At 39.5% G+C, this 24049-nt stretch overlaps 1 protein-coding gene across 1 annotated transcript in view; it reads left to right on the forward strand.

Moving 5' to 3' along the window:
• Positions 1-21442, forward strand: part of Crppa (CDP-L-ribitol pyrophosphorylase A) — a gene marked incomplete at its 3' end in the record, with an annotated part of 84643 nt that extends 63201 nt beyond the window's left edge. The window contains exon 5 of the mRNA XM_008837609.2: positions 21338-21442. Within this exon, the coding sequence (XP_008835831.1) occupies positions 21338-21442 (105 nt within the window). The remainder of the gene's footprint in view (positions 1-21337) is intronic.
• Between the last annotated feature and the right edge of the window lie 2607 nt (positions 21443-24049).

Genomic DNA, 24049 nt, shown 5'->3' on the forward strand with positions numbered 1-24049 from the left:
GATCTACGTTTCATTTTGGAATATATTGTTCCTTGCAGAAAGACTCATTGTTTTTGCTACTAACATTGAGATGTTGGCACATGCATCTCTAATCTGTATGTATCTGATTATTAGTAGTCCTAATCGGTTGCACTTGGATCCTTGATGCCTGTGTATGTCTATAAAGTCATCGGGTAGGTTTCAATGGTAATGTTTCAGTTTTTATGTTAAGAATAATCGTAATTTGGGACTGGAGAGATGGCTCAGTCGTTAAGAGCACTGGATGCTTTTGCAGAGGACCCGGGTTTGATTCCCAGCAGCCACATGGTGACTAACAACCATTTGTAACTCTAGTTCCAGGGGATCTGATGCCCCCTTCTGACCTCTGCAGGCCTTGCATGACAGGGGTGCACCTACCTACATGCAGGCATTACATTCATGCACATAAAATAATAAAAAAGTTAGCATTTATCATCCAGCATAGTCATCCTGAAGTCCTTCATTTTCTATACATCTTGGAAAACAGAATTATACATCTACCTAAATTCTGTGAGAATTGGTGTGATATAGTAGGTATGTATTGAAACTGTATTTAAAAAAAAAAAAAACTTGGAGCATAAGAACATACCAGAACTTATGAGATATATCTAACATAGATTAATCTTTACTTCCTTCAGGAATATTGCTTTTGTGGTTCTGGTACCTACAAATAAAGACAATTTGAGCTCACAATAGACTGAATAACTATTAAATCCTTTGCTTATGTGAAGATTCCCTGGGGAAAGAGAGCCTCTGTGATTGGCCGTGTAGGACAGTCTATCTGTCTTGATCCTCTGACATCTGCTTTAAGAAATTTCCTTCTTTGGCATCTGTATGTATTTCCTAGTCTTCACAATGAAAACTAATCAGCAAGCTACCTCTCCCCTGCAATTTTTTTTTGTAGTGAACCCAGGCCTGTGTCTGTTAGCTGTCTGTTTAATGTCATCATAATCCTTTGAGAGGAGAATGTGCTTTTGCTTACATTGAAGAGCAGGGAATGAACGTCAACACTCAGGAAAATAGCAATTATTAATCTGGGAGGAAGGCAGTTCTTTCAGAGAACTTAGAACTGGGCATGGGTCTGTTTTAGCCCTAGAGCCTTCCTTGACCTTTCTCTACCCCCTGTTGTTCTTACTTGAAACACATTTCATGTTAAAGCAAGTTTACTGTGATTTAGTTATGGTTTGAATGTATCCTCTGAAGGAAGCACATGTATCCACTTCCATGTGCTGGAAGCTTGGTTCCCATTGTGATGCTTTTGAGAGGAGGACTTTTCTAGAAAGTAATTAGGTTTCACCCTGGGAGGGATGATCTAGTTCCTCAATGACTGGGTTAGTCATGTAAGAGTAGGTTGTTATAAAGAATGCCAAGCCCATGCATGTGGCCTTTTGCACTTGAATATTTCCCTTTCTGCTTCTGTGCTTTTTACACAGCCATGCTGCCGTCGTCAGATGCCACTTCCATGTTGTTTGGACCTTCCAGAATCATGGGCCAGATAGATCTCCTTTCTTTATACATTATCCAACATCATGTGTCTTATTATAGCAACAAAAATGTGCTAAAACAAGGATTGGGGAGATAGTTCAATCGGTAGTGCTTGCCTTTAAGCACAAGGGCTTGAGTTCAATTCCTGGAACCCATGCTAAAAATAAGAAAGCTAGGCATTGTGGTGCATACCTGTCATCGAAGCACTGAAGAAGTAGAGATAGGAGGATTCATGGAGCTTGCTGGCCAGCTATCCTCAGGCCAGTAAAATACCCTGTTTCAAAAACAAAGTGGATAGGTCCCGAGATATGATACCTGAGCTACACACACATGAACATGCACACACACTCAAAAGACTAAAACAGTATTCTAATCCTTCCAAGAGTTATATACCATTGTGAGTGTAAGTTTTAAAGAGTAGTCTTTAGGTAGTGTATCTCTTAGTCTATTACACGGCCTCATCTGCTATCACCAAAATGCTGTTCTAAAAGAGATCATTCCTGTTGAGATTGAATGTATATTGGAAATATTCCTGAGCACAAATGTACCTTAAGTTAAAATGAGAGTCTTTGTCTGGTAATGTCTGTTTAAACCATCGTGCGTAGAAGTTTCCTTTGACCTTCATGTGTGTGAGGAATTGATGTTCTGAAGAGTTCGAATGCCCTGTAAGTGGGAGCAGTAAGTACTTCTGTAGATTTAGCCTGAGAATTCCCTGCCATTTTGGAGTGGGAAAGGTTTTTACATAATTTGATACACTTGAAAAGCCATGAGCAATGTTGCCACCCTTGCATAGTCTTCACGCTGCTGGAGAAATTTTAGGTAATTGCCTCTTGACAGTCCTTACTATTCCTGGAATTCTTTAATGCCTGTGGAATTTACTGGACTGACTTTTGTGTACATTTTCCAAGAAAGATGTATGTGATTGGAAAACATAATTGGTTGATAACTGTAAAGTGAAGAGCTAAGTTATTTCTATTTTTTTCTTTCTTTATGGTGAATTTATTATTTTCTTTTCCCATCTGCTTAGTCCATGGTGTTTCTTTCCTTACGATTTCAGCATTAGTTTCTGCAACTCTCCAACTCTGTGAGGAGCACAAGGCATTTCCTTTCCTTCCTTTCCCAACCTGGAAATTCTTCCACTGCTCTTTGCAGATGGAACATAGCTCACTCAACTGTGTCAGCCAGTTCATCTGGATTATAAACCAGTAATCACTGGCAGCCTCAAGGCCTCAAGACTAGGTAGGTCCTTAGCATAGACCACGTAGCAGAATCTATGAATTGGGAGCTTGAAGGAAATGTCAGGCAACAAAGAAGGTTGAGACTTTTTAAAAAAATATTTTATTTATTATTTTTATTTTATGTGTATGAGTGTATCACCTGCACATATGTGAGTGTACCCATGGCGTGCAGTGCTGGGGAGGTCAGAAGAGGGCTTCGGATTCCCCTGGAGCTGGAGTTAAGAAGCAGAAACCATGAACTCAGCATTTCTTCTAAAATAAGAGAAGGCAGAGTGCTCAGTATACCCAACATTTTCATTATGGTTTCTCATTTACTACTATAGGTTGTAGGGGAAAAAGCAAATAAATACAGGCAAATATTAAAAACGTTTGTTTCAGGCACCTCACTGAGATGAGAAATGAAGTGGCAATGGTCATTATATCTTCATGTTTCTGTCATGGCGGATTACATAAGGATAATGAGTGGTGATTTTATGTATAGAACATGCTTAGCCTCGATCTTCTTAATATGGACACATTATTTCCTTGCATTTGAATAGCTTATTTATACTAAACGGTAACTGCTTTCAAAATGGCAAAGGCCAACAGGAAGATTCTGTTAAAGTCAGATTGCATCAAGGCTAGTGTCCACAGTGAAGTGTAATAGGTGGTGGTCGGTGGTATGCTCTGCTGTTCTGTCATGGAATAGACAGGCTATGGAAGAGTTATAGAAAAGTAACCCTGTTGACCTGTGTGTTCCTGTCACTTGCTTATAATTGAATAAATGAAATAAACCCAACTCACTGAAGCTAAGAAGATTTAGGACGTTTCTCAGAAAAGATTGTTATTTATTAGAGAGTTACCGCAAGCCACATGTGCCAACTGGACTCAGACTATCCTCATCTGTAACTCTTTTTTTTTTTTTTTTAACACAGGTTCTCCCTGCAGCCCCAGATTGACAGAGATCTGCTTGCCCTTGCCTCCCCAGTGCTGGGATTAAAGGCATGTGCCACTATGCCTGGCTCTCAATCTGTAACTCTTTTGCTTAAAAAAATTTATTTATTTATTTATTTATTTTTAAATTTTTATTTGTATGTGTGTATTGCCTGCAAGTGTATAAGTACACTTGTGTCATGCCATTTTCTGGGAAGTCAGAAGAGGGCATTGCATTCACCTGGAACTGGGATTATGTACAGTTAGTTGTTAGCCACAATGTGGGTGCTGGGAATTGAACCCAGGTCCTCTGTAAGAGCAGCCAGTGATCTCAACTACTGAGTCATCTCTCCAGTCTGTAACGCTTTTTTTTTTTTTTTAAATTTCTACCTTTATTTTATGTGTATGTGTGTTATGCCTGCATGTATGTAAGTGCACCAGTGTCATGTAGGGCCCATGGCGGGCAGATGAAGGCATCTGATTCCCTGGACCTGGAGTCCCCTACAGCTGTTAACCACTATTTGGGTGCTGGGATTTGAACCTGGATCTTCTGCAAGACCAGCCCATGCACTTAACTGCTGAGCCATCTCTCCAGCCTTCAATCTGTAACTCTTGTTTTTCCAATGTATATTTTTTATTGAATTTTTGTGGATTTCATACATTTTAATCATATTTAGACCTCCTCTATCTACAACCCCCCATAGCCCACCCACAGGATTTGACACTTTCTGTCTTATATGTTAAAGCCTATCGAGTCGTGTGCCCAGCTGTCTTTTGGTGTGAGTTCATCCACTGGAGCCTGTTCAGCCTACCTAATGTTATTCCCTTAAAGAAGACAAACTTTCCTTCACCCAGTAGTGATCAGCTGCCAATAGTTTCCTCTTCTAAGGTTGGAGCCTGCTGCCCATTTCCCCAGTTCTATGCTGGTTTTTGTCTGAGTTTACATGGGTCTTGTATACGCTTGACACCATTGCTGTAAGTTCATATGAGCCAGTTCCCAGAGACCTAGAAGACTCTTTCCTTGTGGTCATCTACTACCCCTGTGTCTTACAATCTTTCTGTCCCCTCTTCCACAGTGGTCCCTGAACCCTGGGTGAATGAAGCTTAATTTGGAGTCCTATCCAGGGACGCGCACTCTGCAGTCTCTTATTCTCTACACTTTGGCCAGTTGTGGCCTCTGTGTTCATTGCCCTCTGTTGCATGAGGAAACTTCACTGATGAAAACTGAGAGATGCATTAGTGTTCTCTCTATCATTTGTCCCACTATGTTCCATGAGCCTTAGGTGTAGAGGTTTCATTGTTGATGTGTCAGTGTTGGGCACCTCACAGACACTTATTTTCTGTGTGTGACCAGTTGTGGAACTCTGTAGTAGACTCCATCTGTTGCAAAAAGAAGCTTCTTTGATGAGTGGTGACTGGTATATTTGTCTGTAGATATAAGGATCCATATTTAGCATATAGTAAGAAATTATGTTTTTCGCCAAGACCTTGTTGCAGCTGAAACCATAATGAACATGGAAGCTGCATAGTTTACCATGTTCAGGCAATAAAGTGGATGACTTTTGAAAAAAAAAATGTTTGTCTAGAGATGTGACAGACATAGGGTTTTCTCTAGGATTTATGACCTTTCCAATCATGTGTATTTGGCTATGTTTACAGTGCCACACATGAGTTCTCTCCTGTTGAGCAGACTTAAGTCCAATTAGATACCTGTTGATTACCCCCAAAAGTGCCACTACTGCCCCAATATAGTTTGTTGTGCTGCTCATTGTGATTATTTGGCTTTAAAGCTGGAGTTGGACCACTGATTGATTTTCTTCCTTAGTAGCTTGCATAGTGTCCTCTAGAACTATGAGAGCTAGTCTTGGGAGGAGGCTTCCAGGTCATTTCCAGCTCCATTGCTACAAGTCCTGTATCTGAAGTATGTCCTGCCTTCAGCAATAGGGTCTTACCTTTAAGTTCTGGGAGGCAAGCAAGGGCTGAGGCAACAGGCTGTGTTATTTTGGGAGTCATTTGGACTGTTCGGCCAACAACTCGAAGGGAGGTTTCTCCTGTTTGGCATGTGTTTCTTGTTATTTCACGTACATACATGCACTCATGTATATATATTGTGTACGTATTTCAGCTATTAAAGGGTAAGGCTAACAACCAAAATATCAATCTGTAACTTTTAACTACTTCTTCACCAGTCTGCGCCTACTGATGTTACTGGAGGGATGGGCATGAAGGCCTTGGCCCCTTTCAGCCAGGAAGGGTTTTGTAGCCTTAGATATGTGAAAGTATGTGATATATTTATTATGCAGAATATATTATACATTTGGTAAGTTGGTCTAAAGATAAATCATAAGCATTTCATTTTGTGTTCATGCAGCGTGCTGTGTCCTCCTGCCTGCTTGTATCTGTGCTCCTGCTTGCATTCCCCTCTCTCTTAGAATTGTCTGGAACTTTGTCTTAATAATTTCCTTGCCTTCCCCTGGTTGTTTTGAAATTTCCTAGTTTTGATGTTTTTATGAACAGAATCATACTAGGAATATTTTTTCTTTGGACTGCTCTTTGTTGATATTTCTATTGAATGTATTTGTAGTTTATTAGTATTTATTAGTATTACAGTAATATGCTAGTGTGATGGTTTATTCAATTATTTTTACTTTTAACCAAAGTTCAAACAACTTTTCAATGAAGTGGTATGCTGGCTTGCTTTTGTTGTGCAAGTGGTGTGTAGAAGCTTATCCAGAAAGACAGTAGGTTAATGATAAGCAATGTCAGGCTCATGCTTTGGTAAGTCAGCTGGAGCTGTGCTGATTTAGAATGGACTAGGCTGGCATCTCTGCTTTACACTAAAAGTCTGAGCAACTCTGGTCCAGTTTTTCATCTTTCTTTGTCTAGTAACTATTCAGGTTTGTTCTGGATGGAGAGGATGCAGGTATAGACAATGGAGACATACAAGGCCTTTTAAAGTCTAACTTTGCAATTGGAACACTGTCATTTCCACCTCATTCTGTTGCCTAAGGCAAATCCCATAACCATATCAATAGGTGGGCATAGATTTCCTATCTTACTGGGCAGAAATGTAAATTTACACGACAAAGGACATAGATACAGGGAAGGCCTGGAAGCCATCATTTCCAGATTCATTAAATGATTAAACATGCTTTCTATCTGCCAAGTTGCTGTGGACTGATTCTTAATTGTGCTACTATATGACATATTTTCTTCTTTCAGTTTCTTTGCCTCCTAATGCCAGCTTCCCAAACCAAATTTTAGGTTTTGGTGTTCTTGTTATTGTTTTAGGTTTTGTTATTGTTTTATTTTCTGAGGCATATATTAGTTTCCTAGGTTCCAAAACGTCCCCAAATGGAGTGGCTTAATATAACCGGAAAGTTATTGTCTCATTTCTGGAGCCTGAAAGTCTAACCTCGTGGTGCTGTAGAGCCCTGCTCTCTCTGATGGCACCAGGAGAGAAGCCTTGCTTGTCTCAACTGGTTTTCAGTGTTTGCCAGCAGCCTCTCCTTTCCTGGCGCGATCCTCTCAGTGCGCTTCTTTTCTTTGTGTCTTTCTTCTTTGTGTGTTTGTCTCTGTCCAAAATTTGTCATTTTAAAAAGGACACAGTGATTAGATTAGGGACCATCCTAATGATTTCATTTTAACTCAATTACCTCTGTAAAAACACTGTTTCCAATCAAGATCTTGTTCTTAGGGTACCAGAGGTAAGGTTTCAACACGAGCAGATGCAGTTCAGCCCACAATAGATCGTTATTGTGTACAAAGGATTTCTAGATATTGATGTTCTTGTCAGTTTTTTATTGCCAAATAAAACCACTCAAGCTCAGTGCCTAAAAGGAAAATAAATGTGTATTTCATGGCTTTGCTGATAGTTCTCCTTCCCTCTGCAGATGGGAAGGTTAGCTGGGGAGCCTGGCCCCATGCCTTTATAACTAGAATATGGTCTTCTAATTGAGACTACAACATGCTATTCTTTTTTTTTAAAAAAAATTATTTATTATCTTTATTTTATGTGTATGAGTGTATTGTCTGCATGTATGTGAGTGCACCCGTGTCATGCAATGCCACGGAGGTCAGAAGAGGGCTTCTGGAACTGGAGTTAAGGGTGGTTCGTAGCTTCCATGTGGATGCTGGGAATCGAACCCAGGTCCTCTGCAAGAGCAGTCAGTGCTCTTAACCACTGAGCCATCTCTCCAGCCCCTACAATATGCTTTTCTAATTGAGACTACTGGAAACCTAAGAATCCAGGTGCAAACATGAGGCACCCTTAAAGTTCGGCTTTGAATAAATGCACACCATCAGTCTTCTTCGTTCTTGTGCCCTGTCAAGTCTTAGGCTAAATCCAAAGTCAAAGGGCAGGAAAAACACCTTCTGCTCACTCAGAAGAACTACAAAGTTCACATTGCAAAGTCATTGATAGGTATTAATGGGGAGTGAGAACCTGGGATGGTAATTCCATGATCCATAACAGTCCTATAAACCTATCTCCCAGGCCTATAAGAAATATATAGGAGACAGATCTGAATGAGGAGTTTGTCATACAATGTATGTGTGTTAAATTTACTATAAACATCAAAGGTTTTCCAAATGGTGATGCCATAGACTAGCTGTGGATGTGACAGCTCCTACTTTTTTAGATTTATGTTGGTCTGCCCACCTTTCAACCTTTCCCACTCCAGTAGAAGTATCAACAGTATCTCTTTGTGGTTCTTTTTTCCATTTTTGAATATTACTTTAATTTTACATATATGTAGATCATTAAAAATTTTTAAATTACATTTATTTGTGTGTCTATGTATGTGTGTGAATGTGTAGACACATATGTGCTACTGCTTGCATGTGGAGGTCAGAAGACACTTATGAGAGTTCCTGTCTTCTACTATGTGGGTCTTGGGTATCAGCCTCAGGTCATCAGGCTTGGTGGCAAGAGCCTTTAACTACTCAGCAATCTCACTGGCCCTCTTTGCTGGTCTTTATGCTCACTAATGCTTTACTGATTCTTTAGAGTCATTTTCATATTCTATATAAATAATTTGTTATTGGTGTTGTAAATATTTTTCCCCCATTGACTTTAAAAATATTCAATTTATTATTTTTATTTTATGTGTTTGGGTGTTTTCCTGAATGTATTTAAGTGTACCATGTGTGTGCATTGCTCCACAGAGGCCAGAAGAGGGTGTCGGATCCCCTGGAACTGAAGTTATAGATGGTTGTCAGCCACCATAGGGTTGATGAAAATTCGACCTGGGTCCTCTGGAAGAATAAGTGTTTTTAACCACTGGGCCATGTCTCCAGCCCCTCTCCCATTGACTTTTCATTTCAATTTTGTGGTTTTATTAGATAGTATTCATTCATTCATTCATTCATTCATTCATTCATTCATTCATTCTTGAGACAGAGTCTCCTTGTAGCTCCAGCTGGCCTGGAACTACCTATGTAGACCAGGAGACCAGGCTGACCTGGATTTCACAGTGACCCACCTGCCTCTGTCTCCTGAGTGCTGGAATTACAGGTGTGTACCACTGTGCTCTGCGATAGTCTTTGTATTTGAAGACATTTTCCTCTGACATCGCAAAAAATATTCTTCTATATACTTTTTATAAACTTTCATGTATGGTTTGAGTATGGAAAAAATTATAGTGATAACCAATTTTAACAGCAAAATTTACAGAATAATTCCTTATTAATTTCCCACTTACCTGCAAATCTAGCTGTGTCAAGGGTCAAGTATTCATAATCAAATCAATCTTGCCAAGTTCCATGAACTATTTCGCCTCTTATTAACAAGCTATCTTAATTGCTATAACATCATACTATTTATAGATAATAATAGTGGCATGGTAAGTAATATATTATTGTAATTTATAATTTAATGGAAATAAAATTATAGTCAACAAATTATGCTGCCTGATTCTTCTTATTTAGAGAGTTATAGTACTTTATAACCTTATTCTTTACATAAACTTGAGGATCAATTTATCAAGTATTATGAAGTGTATTAGGATTTTATTTGATTTTTAATTTATCTGTGGGCTAGTTTGGTGTGAAGTATAATCTTTCTAATGTAGTGTCTACGTTCAATAGTTATATGTTTTTCAATTAAAAATATCTCAGTTAAATTTTACAGCCTTCTAACAGTCCTAAAATTCTTTTGTTAAATATATTACCAGGTAGCTTACTCTTTTTATTCTTGTCATTATAAATGATGTTTGTATTTTATTATATAGTTAAAATTTACTGGGACATAATTTATATGAAAGTAATTGTTTGGTGAGAGTATTGGTCAAGCATACAGCTCTGGAACCTTCACAACAGTGTTTCTGAAATAGGTCTGTCACCTGTCAAGTGGCCTGTGCCCCTTTGTGGCTGGTTCCCTGGGCACCACAGATATGGTTTTTGTCTCAGTCGTTTCTCTTTTTTGGAATGCTGTATCAGTGAAATCATGGATTTGTTATCTGTCTGGTTTGTCATATTTCATTGAGGGACATCTTGGGACACTAACTTTACATAATAGGCCTTAATACAAATGACAGAATATATGAACTCCAGTGGGGTGGGGTGGGGAGGGCTATGGGAAGGTGCCAAAGGGGAAGGGGGGGTATAAAGATGATTTTATGTGTGAAATACTTAAAAATTCAATAAAAAATGAAAAAAAAACCATAATAGTTTTGCAGTTCACACATGCTCTTATATGGATCTATCCATCATTCTGTTTTATTATCAAAAAGCTTTGTTTCTTTACTGTTCACCTTGACGGCCTAGTGTTTAGGTAAATTTAATTCTTTCTCTATTATGATATCTGTCATACATGAAGAAGATAGACCACAGGGAACAAAGAAACAATGTTTGTTAAGCACAACTTTTGGCAGATATAGAATTTCATAGATCACACTTTAGTTGAGTCAGTGCTGGGAAACCTGTTCTGTAATATGAAAGACTTACAGAAAGGGTTTGAAGATACCATGTTAATTGAGAACTAGGAACAGGAAGGAGGTCCTGAGCATCAGTAGAAGGAGTAGGTCGGCAGGAGGCTACTGATCTGGCTATGTAGAAAGTAAAAAATAAAACTATACTTTTAGTTAGAAAAAGACTTAGGATAATGTCTTATTAGGGGTTAAAGCCAATTGTTATAGTTTTGTTTGCAACAACCGAGCTTAAATTTGGTGTGGTTTATAATGTATCAGCTGATTGAAAGGAAGATGTTTAACAAAGTCATGGGTGCTTCTGTTTGGTTCCCCTATGTGTGGCATGCTGCCGTTAAGACAGTGAGGCCCTCATTTTACATTTGTGCTGTTTTCCCCTTGGTCTTACTCATCCTTTTCAGCACATTGCTTAGTGAGTAGATGTACTCCATCTTTTCCATTCTTTTTCATAATTCTCACATAAATTCTCACATTTTCAACTGCCTAGGAATATTTCAAATCCATGTACTACAAGTAACTTAAATCTAACAGATCTCTCCAATAGAGCAGCTTTTTCTGCATCATCCGACTTCTAATAATGTGATTGATCCTGTGGCTACAGAGAGGATTTCTGGACCTTGGCTCTTTCTCTACATTTCTTGTTCTCATTTCAAGTCCTTATGCTCTCTTGATGAGATTATGACAAAACCCTGTCATAGTTCCTCTTGCAAGAATTTCAATCTTATCTCTGAATTTAGGTAGCGATACAGGGTTTTGATTGCTTTTCTTCAGTTGTTTACACATGGCACGTTAGTTAATTCTTTGTCACATAAGATTAGCGACTTGTGCTTTAAGCCAGTATTTTAATTTCTGCTTTTATTGTCTCCTTTTTAGTACTTTATAAAAGAAGATAAATAAAACATTCACTGAAATTTTTACTTTTTATAGTTTTAATAATATTTGATTGTGAAAGTTAACAGAAAGCGCTAAAAATGCAATTTTAGTATTCCCAGTGAAATTGCTTCTCTTCCTACCACTTTGTCATGCTGATTGTTTGGATTCATACAGGAAAAAAAAAACTATGTATTGATTAACTGACAGCGATGAATGGTGCTATCCTTATGTTCATAATGGAGTTTGGCTGAATGGGGCTGGCAAACTTTTCAATAATATGATAGGTTTGTTATTTACTGATAGGTATTTAAAAAGCTTTTGTGAATATAGTTCTGTGTAAAACTCATTTAAAAATTGATACACCAAATAAGTCTTGTCCTTAGCAGATCATTTGTACTTTTGCTTCTTATGGAGTGAGGGGTATATCTTTATTATCAGACTCCAGTGGACATAGTCTGAGACTGTTTACTCAGAAGATGATCTGATAGAAGAACAAAGCTTCTTGGATTGCGGTCTCATGCAATTCTAAAGAGCATTGCATAATTCAAGCAATGTAAATGTATGCAAAATGCTTCAGATTTGATTTCGAGAAGATAAATTGAATGCAGGTGTTCATTGTTTACCTAATTGTAAGCTAGTCTGTTTTGTTAATACTTGAATATTGTGAGCATGCTCCTAACGACAGTGAGAAACCTGTGCATACATGTCTTTGATTCAGCTTTACTGTAATGTATGTATTGTTCATTGCTGGGCATTCTTCCCAGGCTGCCTCACTGCTGTAGTATTTTGAATGTTGTCACGGATGGAAGGATATATAATCAGATTATTTGTAGCCTTGGACCATTACATGATTACCATGAAACAATAGTTCCTAACGCTTTTGGATTGTAAGACCTCTGAAAATTGGGGAATCCTTTCCCAGAAAAATAATTGCATTATACACAATGTATTTTTTTTAACAGAGGCTGCCTATGAGTCATATTCATTTATTGCACATTAAAAGCCCTGCTACAATTTCATACATTGTTTGCAGGGATATAAATTGAAGCCATCTTTGTAGAAGACAATTTGGAATATTTATCTAATTAACATGCACACATTTCTGTTTCTAGGTAGTGATAGCAGCCTGGACATTTATATAATTTGGGCCACTACTCAAACATCATTAAAGGAACTAGAAAGAAATTAAGAATGCCATAACTCCAAGAATAGGAGGACTCGCAATCACAGACAAAAGAAAATTAGCTGGCAAGCAGGAGAATTAGTAGCAAAGACTCGGTAGTTATAAAAGGGTCAAATTCCAGGATGATGGTGAGGCAGGCAAATGACTTTAGGAGCTGAGTGAAGAAGGAAAGGAAGTCCAGGTTTTAAAAATTTATTATTATTATTATTATTATCATCATCATCATCATCATCATCATCAATATCATCTTATGTATATGAGTGTATTGCCTGAGTGTTTTTAAGTGGACTTCTGTGACGCAGTGCCTTCGGAGGTCAGAAGAGGGCATCAGATACCCTGGAACTGGGGTTACAGAGGGTCGTTAGCTGACATGTGGGTGCTGGGAATTGAACCTGGGTCCCCTGAAAGAGCAGACAGTGCTCTTAACCACTAAGCTATCTCTCCAGCTCCTATGGAATCAGGGTTTGTCAAAAGCTATTTCCAAAGAATATCTGGGACCCATGTCAAGAGCTCTCTGTGTACTAGGAGGACAGGGGCTGCAGTTGAGGCCCCGGTGCCTTCGAAAGAGTGACACACAGATCCTGTGCAAGCTAACTGCTGCATGGGGAGACCCCAGCTTCCCCTGCTCAGCACCTAGCTTCTTGATGCCTTGGCTTCCTCTCTTTGGAATGGTTTTGTTTGGACAGTCAGTCCAGTTTAAGAAGATAGTTATCTTCTACAAGATCTCCTGATAGGAAGGTCTTGGAGGATTTATTCTAGGAAAATGAGTCAATTAAGAAATAAGAATGCATGGCATATAAGAGGTAGGGGTACATGATGGGAGAGAGGTGAAAAATGTTCCTGAGATGGCATGCAGTGTTCTGAGGAGAGTATTTGTGCAACTGGCAAAGTGGACAAGCAGTCCATGTTGAAAAAGATTAGAGGCCTCCAAGGGTGACTCTTTCATAGTATAAAACTAGTGAAATACTTTCTGTCTTAGAGCAGCTTGAGAGAGATTTAGGTAAACAGCCAAGTATGTAGTGGATGAGTCATAAGCATATAGAAAACTACCCACATAAAACAGAGATAAGCTCTAATTCCAGGGAAAACAAAGAGTTATTCAGAAAAGGAATTTTAGCAGTATATGATTCAGTTTTGAGAAAGGTTTGCATAGTCAATGATATAAACACTCAGTATTGGTATGATCAAAGTTACGATATTGAAATGATGGGAAGTGAAAAGTGTGGGTACATGTTGTGGGGGGAAAAAAAAGACAAAATTCTTTTTGTTCCATTGAGGGTAAGTAAGAGAAAAATCAAGAGACAATACCACAAGTGTATTACTTAAGAGGTAGCCTGTTATAGCTAAATTATTGAGCCAGAATCATCGTCATTGGGGAGTAGTGTTGTGACTTTGTGCCCTTGCCATGGGCCCTGCTGGGCAAAGTAGCTCATCCTTAATTCTGTATTTGGCTGCGTGACTTTCTTCAGGCAAAGAGATTTTACAAGATGTAAGTGGATGGAGGCTGATAGTGTGCTGGTACTTCTGGGTTCCTCCTCTTGTGCTGCTTTTATTGCCTCTAGTTACTGCCCATCCAGTCTAAGCTACCAGAGCAAATACATGGATGAGAGCTCCTGCAGCATGGTCCGCTCAGCCACCTGACAGCTGTAGAGGAGGAAGTTTATTGTAACCTGTCCCAGGTTTTGTGTATTTGTGACCACAGTGGTTGACTGTTAAACACAGAAATAAATACTGTCTTGTCACAAGGAATGATGATTGCCTTCAGGGGAGACAATGTTGGATAAAGAGATGGGTGAATTTTTTTTTTTTTTTTACAATAAACGTTTCAGAGATTTTTGGTTCTTGATAGCATGTGTATGTATAACATTATATAGAGAGACTAAAATTAGGAAAGCAGAATACAATGTAGTTAATGAGGAACATCTGGTATTTAGACAACAGAGCAAGGAGGCTGGGCTGCTGGTAATACATTTCTTTAGGCCTTCATTCACGGTTTCCTGGTTGATAAGGACAAGCTAAGAAAATGGTGACTTTTTTAAACCTAGGGCAAATGGAGATTTGAAATGGAGGGCTTGAAGCCTCAGTAAGGTAAACAGGCTAGTTCACTGTGAGGAGAGAGTAAGAGGAATAATGAATTATAGGGCCCAGTTAGAGACTGTTACTAGAAGTGAAATCTCCAGAGGAGTCATAGATAGAAGTGAAGTGAAATTTGCAGGTTTACAACAAGTGTGGTGGCACATGCCTTTAGCCCCAGCACTTGGGAAACAGAGCTAAGCAGATCCTTTGAGGTTCAGGCCAGCCTGGTCTACATAGCGAGTTCCAGGCCAGCGGGGGCTATAGGAACAAAACATAAACCAACATAAACTAGTTGTTCATGTGAAGACAAGGGTTACCTCATAAGTGCTAGACAGCTGTTGTCAAAAAGATAAGAGAAGGTGTTAGTGAAGAGTGGGGAAAGGGAATCCTTGTACTTTACTGGTGAGAGTGTGAACTGAAACAGTCATTACAGAAAGCAGTCTGCAGTTTTCTCACAATCCTAAAGGTTAAAAATAGAGCTACCTTACCAGCAGTGCTGTGTCTGAGGGGAGATTCAGGGAAGGAAGCAATGCCTTATGGGAATATCTGCATTTAGGCCCATTGAAGCCTCACGGTAGCTGAAATTGGGGAAAAATTGAAATGATTGTCAATGGATGAATGTAAAAGGAAAATGTGATTACATACATCCATAAGCAGTGGAATGTTTTTCAGCCATAAAAAAAAGAAAATTTTGCCATTTATAACTTTATCGTCAATTTCTCTGAACAGAAAATAGGCATTGTAATCCCTATCAAAAGGCACAGAGGAAGGCCATGTAGTGATATTCTAATTAAGAGCCCTTTAACAATCAGTGGTTGAAAGGGGCATAATACCCCCAAATACTCCCAACCCAGAGGAGAAGCAGAGCAGGCTTTAAAAAACTGAAAACCACAATTCCATCATGCCAAGGGCAAAGCTAATAAGCATAGTTACATCAGATCACCACAGTTCCACCAGACCAGGGGCAGGTCAGTTAACAAAAAGTTTCTAAGTTTTAGTTAGGAAAAACAAGTTTCTCTGAGTTGCAGAAACTATAGGCTCCATTCTGTGTAGCTGGGAGAGAATGTGGAACCTGGCTAGTTGTAAGTTTCCCAGTATTGTAGAAACAGTATATTCCATGAAATGCAGGTGCAGCCTTCATGGCTGTTCTACAGCTAGCAAGGGGGTTGGGGGAAACTAGGCAGAAACACAGGGTGGGCAAAAGTCAGCTAGAATGAAATGGAGTTAGTGTTGCCATTTCAGGCATAAGGAAAAGTACAAGCATGAGAGAACCTTAGCACCTGCACTGCCAGGCATACCTCCCGTCTCCCTGCAGAGAAACTAGAACTCTACACAGTCTGCATATTTTTAATTAGCTTCTGACAACTTTTTAACCTCCAGAGTATGGCTTTGATGTTATAACTGATCATCCTTTAGATCTTACCAAAAACTTGCCACCAGCTGAACCCTCAACAGATGCCTCATAGTTGCTATTGTTTCTCTTTGTGTTAACTCTTATTCTCTGTTCCTTAAATTGAAGAAGCTGAGGGACAGATTAGTTTGCCCCCAACCTGGAGCCTTGTTGTCTTGGGCAGTACCCTGGTTGGAAGCCAAATACATCTATTTCTCACATCCATGTTCTTAATCGGCTATAGTGCCTTGGATTCATTACAGCATACTTATACTTCTTTTAATTAAATAAAACCCATTTAGGGACATGCTATAAGTTTTAATTTAGGGACATGCTATAAGTTTTAATGTACCCAGTTTACACACACTTTTAGACCAAGCAGTTACAACAAGTTGATTAACATGTGAGGAAATTAATATCCTGTGTTTGTCTTAGTATTAGTCAGATTTAAAATTTTTGAGATAGTAATAATATGCAGATGTGAATTTGAGGTTTGGGTATTTGGATTTTGTATATTCTGCAGCTTATCACCAGAATATCAGGTCAGTTTGCTGAAAGTATTAGATATATATGTTTGAAACAAAGTCATACCTCTTGTAAGCATTTATTTTTAGGAAATACAGCATTATTTTCTGCATAGTGCACTATACAACATAAATGTTATATCCCTTTCTTTTTCTAATTGTTATGAGTGTTTTGCCTGCATGGATACCAGAAGAGGTCATCGAATCCCAAGGAACCGGAGTTATAGATGGTTGTTAGCAGGCATGTGGGTGCTGGGAACCAAACCCAGGTTCTCTAAAAGAGCAGCCAGTGCTCTTAATTGCTGAACTGTCTCTCCAGCCCCAAATGTTACATTCTTTTTGGGCAACTAGTTGTAGGGCATTGTATACATGGGAAATGACACAAAAATAAAAAACCTCCTTGCTAATTCTGATTCCTGATTTTCATTTATAGAAGCAACCTACTTCTATTGAGACCCTCCAAAGAGAATCTTTTCAGTTTTAGCCTCTTAGCTGGTTTCCCATTCTGCCTCCCACACATTAATCACTGGGCTCCTGTTAACTCCCATCCTAGGAATCCCTTCACTTCCTGATGTGCAGTTTACATACTTTCTGTACCCCAGGTCTTTCCTTTTCTCAGCTTTCTCTTCCAGTTTTGTTTACCATCATCTCCTGTAGCCTCCTGAAAAGTCTACGTGGGACTGTTTGAGGAGCTTAGATGCTGTTATTCTGTCATAACAAGTAAAAAACTGAGAAAGTACCTCTCTTGTTGAGATGTGAGCTCACAGGGAAAACTATTGTCCCCCTAATTTGGAGAGACAAATAGGTAAATATACAGAATCAAAAGTTACTGAAGTAAAAATCTTGGAAAGTAGAGCCAGGACAGCCTGAGCTTAACCAACATGGTTGTGATTGTTCATCTTGATCGTTACTTGACTGGATTGAGAAATGTCTAGGAGATTAAAGTACAACTGTGGGTGTGTCTGTGAGGGCTCTGACCTGACACTCACATACATGCGGGCAGTACACTCATACACAAAAAATAATAAATATATTTTTAAAAAATGTTATGCCTCTATGTATGTAAGTATACCTGTGTTTTGCAATGCCCACAGAAGTCAGAAGAGGGTGTTGAATCCCCTGGAACTGGAGATACGAATGGTTGTTGGCCACCTTGTGGGTGCTTGGAATCAAACCCAGGTCTTCTGCAAGGGCAGCCAGTGCTGTTAACCACTGAGTCTTCTCTCCAGCCATTGACCTGTTGATTTTTGGTGGTGTTGTTGTTTGTTTTTTTGAGACAGAGTTTCCCTGTAGCCTCTGCTGGCTTGGAACTTAATATGTAGACCAAGATGACCTTGATCTCACAGAGATCCAGCTGGCTCTGCTTACTGAGTGCTGGGATTAAAGGCATATACCACCTCCCACTGACTCTGATGAACTGTTTAATCTATTGATGGATTCAAATCGGAATGAATTATTGAGAGGTGGTGGAACTATGCAAGGTGGGTTGTGCCGGAGGGAGCAGTCCCCGGGGCGGGGTGTATATTATGGGACTATATATTGCTCTGGCTTTTTCCTGTTACTGCTCAGCTTCTTGCCTGCTGTAATGTAAGCTGCTCTATCATTCACTCCATACCATGATTGAGTAAAACAACCTAAACAATGAACAAGACATCTGAAAAATAGGCGGACTTTCAAAACCCATACCATTTACATCCTCTGAAACTAAGCAAAGTAAGTAATTCTTCCCTTAAGTTGTTCTCCCAGGTATTCAGTAATATCAATAAAAGGTCCAACTAATACAATGTAGAAGGGAAATACCCAACTCTAGCCTAACTCCTCTTTCTCAGACGGGAGGCACTAAGTGATGGTGAGTTGACAGTTTAAAGGCCTAGGCTCACTGTGGGACTTGTGGCCTAATCACACATGCCCCATAACTACCATATAACAAACATTTATCTTACCTTTACCTACTAATCATGATTAGTATCAAGGGAGCATGAGCATAAGTGGAAAGGCAGAAAGTAGCAAAGGCAGAGAGCAAGTGTGACTGGTGGGATACAGCAAGGTGCTGGAATTACTGGACTGGGAATTGAAACAGCTATGATTGATATGCTCAGGGCTCTAATGGCTAAAGTAGACAGCAGCAGGAACAGATAGGCAGAATGCTAGATGTGAACTGGGTAGGTTTCCACTAACAGTGCTTTCTGGCATGGTCTTTGGCCCTGTTGCTTTGGGACTGTGGGAAGGTGATGTAATCTTTCCTAGGATGGCATGGCAGAGGGAGCTGCTCAGTGGGGCATGGGAATAAGAAAAGAGATTGAGAGACTGTGGTTTGAGTATTTCCTTCAAGCTCACACCCCAGTGACTTAACTTCCTTCTACTTGACCTTGCATCTGAAGAGTTTCTCTGTTGCCCAACAGCAACACAGGGTGGGGTCTGAGGCTTTAACACCTGGGTCTTGATTATTTCTTAATTCTTAATTTTATGTGACTCCCAGCTTCTCTTTCTTTTGTGTATTGATTTGGGTGAGCTAGTGCTTGCAATCTTTCTCTCTTAGGGAGGCATGACTTTTCTCAGGTTAAAGGCTCCCTTGGTCATCCCGTGAGCACAGCCCTGATGGACTGAAGAACAAAGTTGCACTATGGTAGTTGTTTTGTCTTTCTTTTGCTCAGATGTGTGTTTCATAGCTTTCAGTTTACCATATTCTAGAAAAAAAGAATTTGTTCATTAATTCTCTAAAAAATGGAAATTCAGAATTTTTCATTGATTGCATGGATTTAAATTCACTTTTAAAGAAAAATTTTATTATAAAATGTCCCCAAGCCCCATTATTGTTATATATTAGTCTATGTAATGATGAGTCCAGACTAGTCTCTAATAAGGCCCAGGCTCTGTTTCCTGTATGTATTTCATATAGGTTTGCATCATATTTGTCTGTTTTCCATTGACTTATCCGGTCATGCATGGCTGGGAGTGCAGCATCTGGTATGCTTCACATCACCGCCTGAGGCAGGCAGGAAGGAGCTCTTCCTATGGGCTTTTCTCTATATACATTTTGTGGCTACCTGAAGGCTGTCTAGGGAGTGTTCATTATCTTGCTAGTGTGACAAGTCAAGGTTGTTACTAGTTCTTACCAGGATTTAACCATGGTATCACTCTTCCCTGTATATACGTCTCACATACTACCAGATAATACTGTACAGACATTGAGAGTATAAATCAGAGGTTTACCAAAATACATCTCAACTTACTGTTACTATTGTATTAAAAATTCCTAGGAAATATGTAGTGCATAGAAATAGGTGTGAGTTGTGACTCTTCAGGTAAAATAGGGACTTTGTGCATATTTGGTTTTATTTTCTTCATTAATTTCATAAGTCACTATAGTTAGGAGCTTGTAATCTCCAATACAATAGAATACCTTTGGATAAATATGCTAAATATTGTATTTGTTGTTTTTCCTTCCTACTGATCGCTTACATAGTTATGCTCCTTCTCAAAATGCAGATTGAGGGGTTCAGGGAGAAGACTCAGTGAGTAAAGTACTTGTCACACAAGAATTGGGACTTGAATTTGGATCCCCAGCACCCACTTGTGCTCCTGTAATCCCATCACTGGGAGGTGGAGACAGAAGGATCCCTGGGGTTAGCTACTAACAAGACTAACTAGTCAAGAAGGTCCAGGGTCAGGAGATACCTGCCTTGACAAATGAGGTGAAGAGTGAATGAGGAAGATCCCCCAAATCAATTTCTGATCACATATACTACGCACATCCTCCCTCACCCACACGTTCATACACATGCACGCATACATACATGCAAAATATACATGGAATGAATGCCTTGCTCCTCTGTACATTTGTACAGACATATTTTGCTTAGTGGTCCTCCTCCTCCACTTTTATTTAATCCTTAAACTGGAGACCAGAGACTATGGCCTCTGATAGGCCTTTCCTGTAACCTCATGTAAAATCAGGTAATTTTTCCCATCGTGTTCCTTGAGGATTACACTCCTAGTGTCGCAAATTATATTCTGTTACCAATTATTTAACCAGTCTTTCCTCCTAGACCCCAGTTCCTTGAGGACATTATACAGGTGCTGTTTACCTTTATATAGCTGGAGTCAGAGCTTGGAGTCACGGAGCAGCTGAATTATAGTATTGCTTAGTGATTGTGATGGTTCTGCTTAGAAATATTCTTTATATTTTATTGAATTTGGGAAGTTTACATTTTTCTACACAATGAAAGATTGAACCATTTCTGTGCTCCGAAACAAACATAAATGTTTTAATAATGATATATTGATATTGTAAATACAAAATGAATCAGAACTGTGACCTTGTTACAAATAGATGATAGGTGATTTGAATTTTATAGATGCCTGTTTGTTAAAGAAAGAGTTATGTCATGGAAATTCCCCAGCCCTATCTTCAAGCATGTGTAACAGAAATCAACTATTGTTTATTTATGAGGCACCTGAGACCACTGAGGAAGTCCAGATCTCTTGGGATGATTATGACTTTCCTATTTACTTGTTTTATTTTGCTTTTATAGCACAGAAAATATTATCCTATAACACAATCAGCTGATTAACCAGTTTGCAAATTCTCTAAGCACTTCCTTTTACATTTGAAATTATTTGTTTGTAAAAGAAAAGGCTTTTTTAAAAGGCTAATTGTATTGTAGTTTCTTAATTCTTCCTACATGTGTTTTCTTTTTTCCTTTGTATAGTGTAGTGACTATGACTTGGAATTTGGAACGGAGTGTTTGCAGTTGGCCCTAAAATACTGTCACACTAAAGCCAAACTGGTAGAAGGATCCCCTGACCTCTGGAAGGTAAGAGAGATGGTCCTGTGTCTGCCTCCCTCTGCTGTATGCTCCCTGTGTGGTGTTCTTAAAGGCAGAGGAGTCTCAGGGGGTTTCATGAGCATCAGAGTGTGGTAACATTTCTATGTCTTGGCCTTGAGAAAATTCAGCTTGGAACCATTCAGACACATTCCATTTCAGCCACTAGGTTTGCTTTCTTTCCCTTTTCCCTTTTTTCTTGTCCTCTGTGAACAGCCTTTTATTCTCTTTACTCAGATTAAGGCAGCAACTCTGTTGGCTGCTCTGGCAACATGAACTTCATACCCAGGATGCTAGCTCCAGTCTAACTGACCTGAAAGCATATCTGCCACAGTTCTAACCCAGAGGGCAGCTGGGCCCACTCCTGGCTCCTCTGGCAAGGCCCAATACTTCTAACAGTGTATGGATTTTTTTGGAGGGAAGATAGTGGTTGCTGGAGACAAGGCAGAGGCATCATCACTTGGAGCCTCTTGCCTGGGCAGGTGCTACACAGTGTGGCTGGCTTTGGCCTCATCTGGGAAGAATGTGTTGGCTGCATCCCGAAGCAGTGTTGGAGGACACACTTCCTAAGTTTAAATTAGGTCAAGCTGTTTCAGAAATACTGTTTGGAATACTGAGGAATCTTGCAAAACAAGGAATTCTGGTGATTAAAGAGTGTTTCCAGCTCTGTGATCATTTGAACCTATCAGTATATTTGATTTTCAGAACAGCTCTATATATTGATTGGTATGGGAATGAATTTTCTGGGAAGGCCTCCTATCTTATCTAACTTTGTAACCAAAGTTAATCTTATGTTTTGAGATAATTTAATACTTTCTGTTCAGTCTGCTCTCCTACTGTGTAATCAGCTTATTTAAATTTAGCGAGCCTTTAGGGAAACAATGTAAACTCTTTTATTAGGCCTTAGACGCCTCTTATAATCAACTTTTATAAGCTGAGCTAAACACATAGCTTTAATATTAAACTATGTCCTTTATTTCTCTCTCATGACCCTTCCTTGGCCCCAGCTCAGAACAATGAATGTGTGTGTATGTGTTGTGAAAATATCATTGCTGCAAACAGCAACTTTGAAAGTAAGGAATTACCAACAGTATTTGCTGCAAATATAATGGTTGATAACATCTGTTTGTGGATTTATATGCTCTTCTGGGTTGGTAGGGGGTCAGAAAAGGAAAATTCTTCCTTGATAAGACAAAGTTCTGGATTTCTTTCCTATATCATGCTGAATGTACTGCTTAAATAATAGAGTGCACCCTTTGGCTGAAGAAACAGTTCTGAAGGAAATCAGAGGAACAGTTCTGAGAACAAATTGGGTCTGCTCTTGGTTTAAATGACTCCAAGGATTAGCCGTTTTTGTTCAGGCCCTGCTGCATTCTGTCACTTGCCACAGATTATTTTCCACAGTAATGAGATGGATCTTGCTGCATGCTGAAGATTGCCTTATCAGACAAAAAGATTGAATCTGGGGCTGGAGAGATGGCTCAGTGCTTAAGAACACTGACTGCTCTTGCAGAGTACTCGGTTTGGTTCCCAGCACCCACATAATGGCCAAGAACCACCTGTAACTCTAGTTTCAGGGGATTTGATGCCCTCTTCTGGCCTCCGCAGGCATTGCTTGACATGGGTGCATTGACATATGCACAGGCAAAACACTCATACATATAAAATAAAAATAAATAAAAGAAGTTTGGCTGCTGTTCCCACTACACCTTGACTCCCCCAGCCACATTCACCCTCCCAGCTCCCCCCACCCCCACCTCACCTCCCAGCAGGGGGACTGGCACATTTCTTGTCTTGGTACCCCAGACCTGTGGACTGACCTCTTAGTCCAGAATCCCCACTGCTTCCTGATCCTTTGCATCCAGACCGACCCAATTCCTCCCTATAGTCCTCAGGAGCCCATGGGCCTCTTCTTGCCCCCACTTTCCTTTGCATCCCTGGAGGCCAGGCTCTTTCCTGGGCCCTGATACCAGGCCAGCCTAGTCCTCAAATTCCTGAGGCCACCATCTTTCCCGGAGGGGTCCAGACCTTAGGAGAAAGCCTCCTAAGGGTGATCCTTATCTGACTTGGGCATCTGTGGGAACTCCTGAGCAACAAGACAAAATCAATTTGGCTACTCCAATATAAAATCAAAAGAAAGAACCTGAAGCCTAGACCAACTAGCTTCCCATGCCTAACAAGTAAACCACAAAGGTACATAAAGTTTACAAAAAGAAGCATACCTAAACTCAACAGAGGAAGGCTTGATCTCACACAAGAACCAGAAACTACAAAAGAAATCCACATTTCAAATTCACAGAGAAAAATTAATAACATGAAAAACAAAAACAATATATGCCCACCAAGTATCAAAAGTCCTCTAGAAGAGTAAAGTGAGAACTCCCTAGACATAACACAGGACATGGAACTCAAAAGAACAATTATAAACATGATAAGAGAATTCAGTGAATTTAAAGAACACACATAGAACTGGAAGAAGATATGAAGGAAGATAGGGATAAACTTCTGAATGAATTCAGAAAAGAGAATTATTGAAGAATACTCAGGATGAAATGAAGAAGGAAGTGAAACAGTAAGCCAATTAAAAACCACAGGAGA

Source organism: Nannospalax galili, unplaced genomic scaffold, assembly GCF_000622305.1.
Source record: "Nannospalax galili isolate Female #2095 unplaced genomic scaffold, S.galili_v1.0 scaffold719, whole genome shotgun sequence".
NCBI classification, from domain to species: Eukaryota; Metazoa; Chordata; class Mammalia; order Rodentia; family Spalacidae; genus Nannospalax; species Nannospalax galili.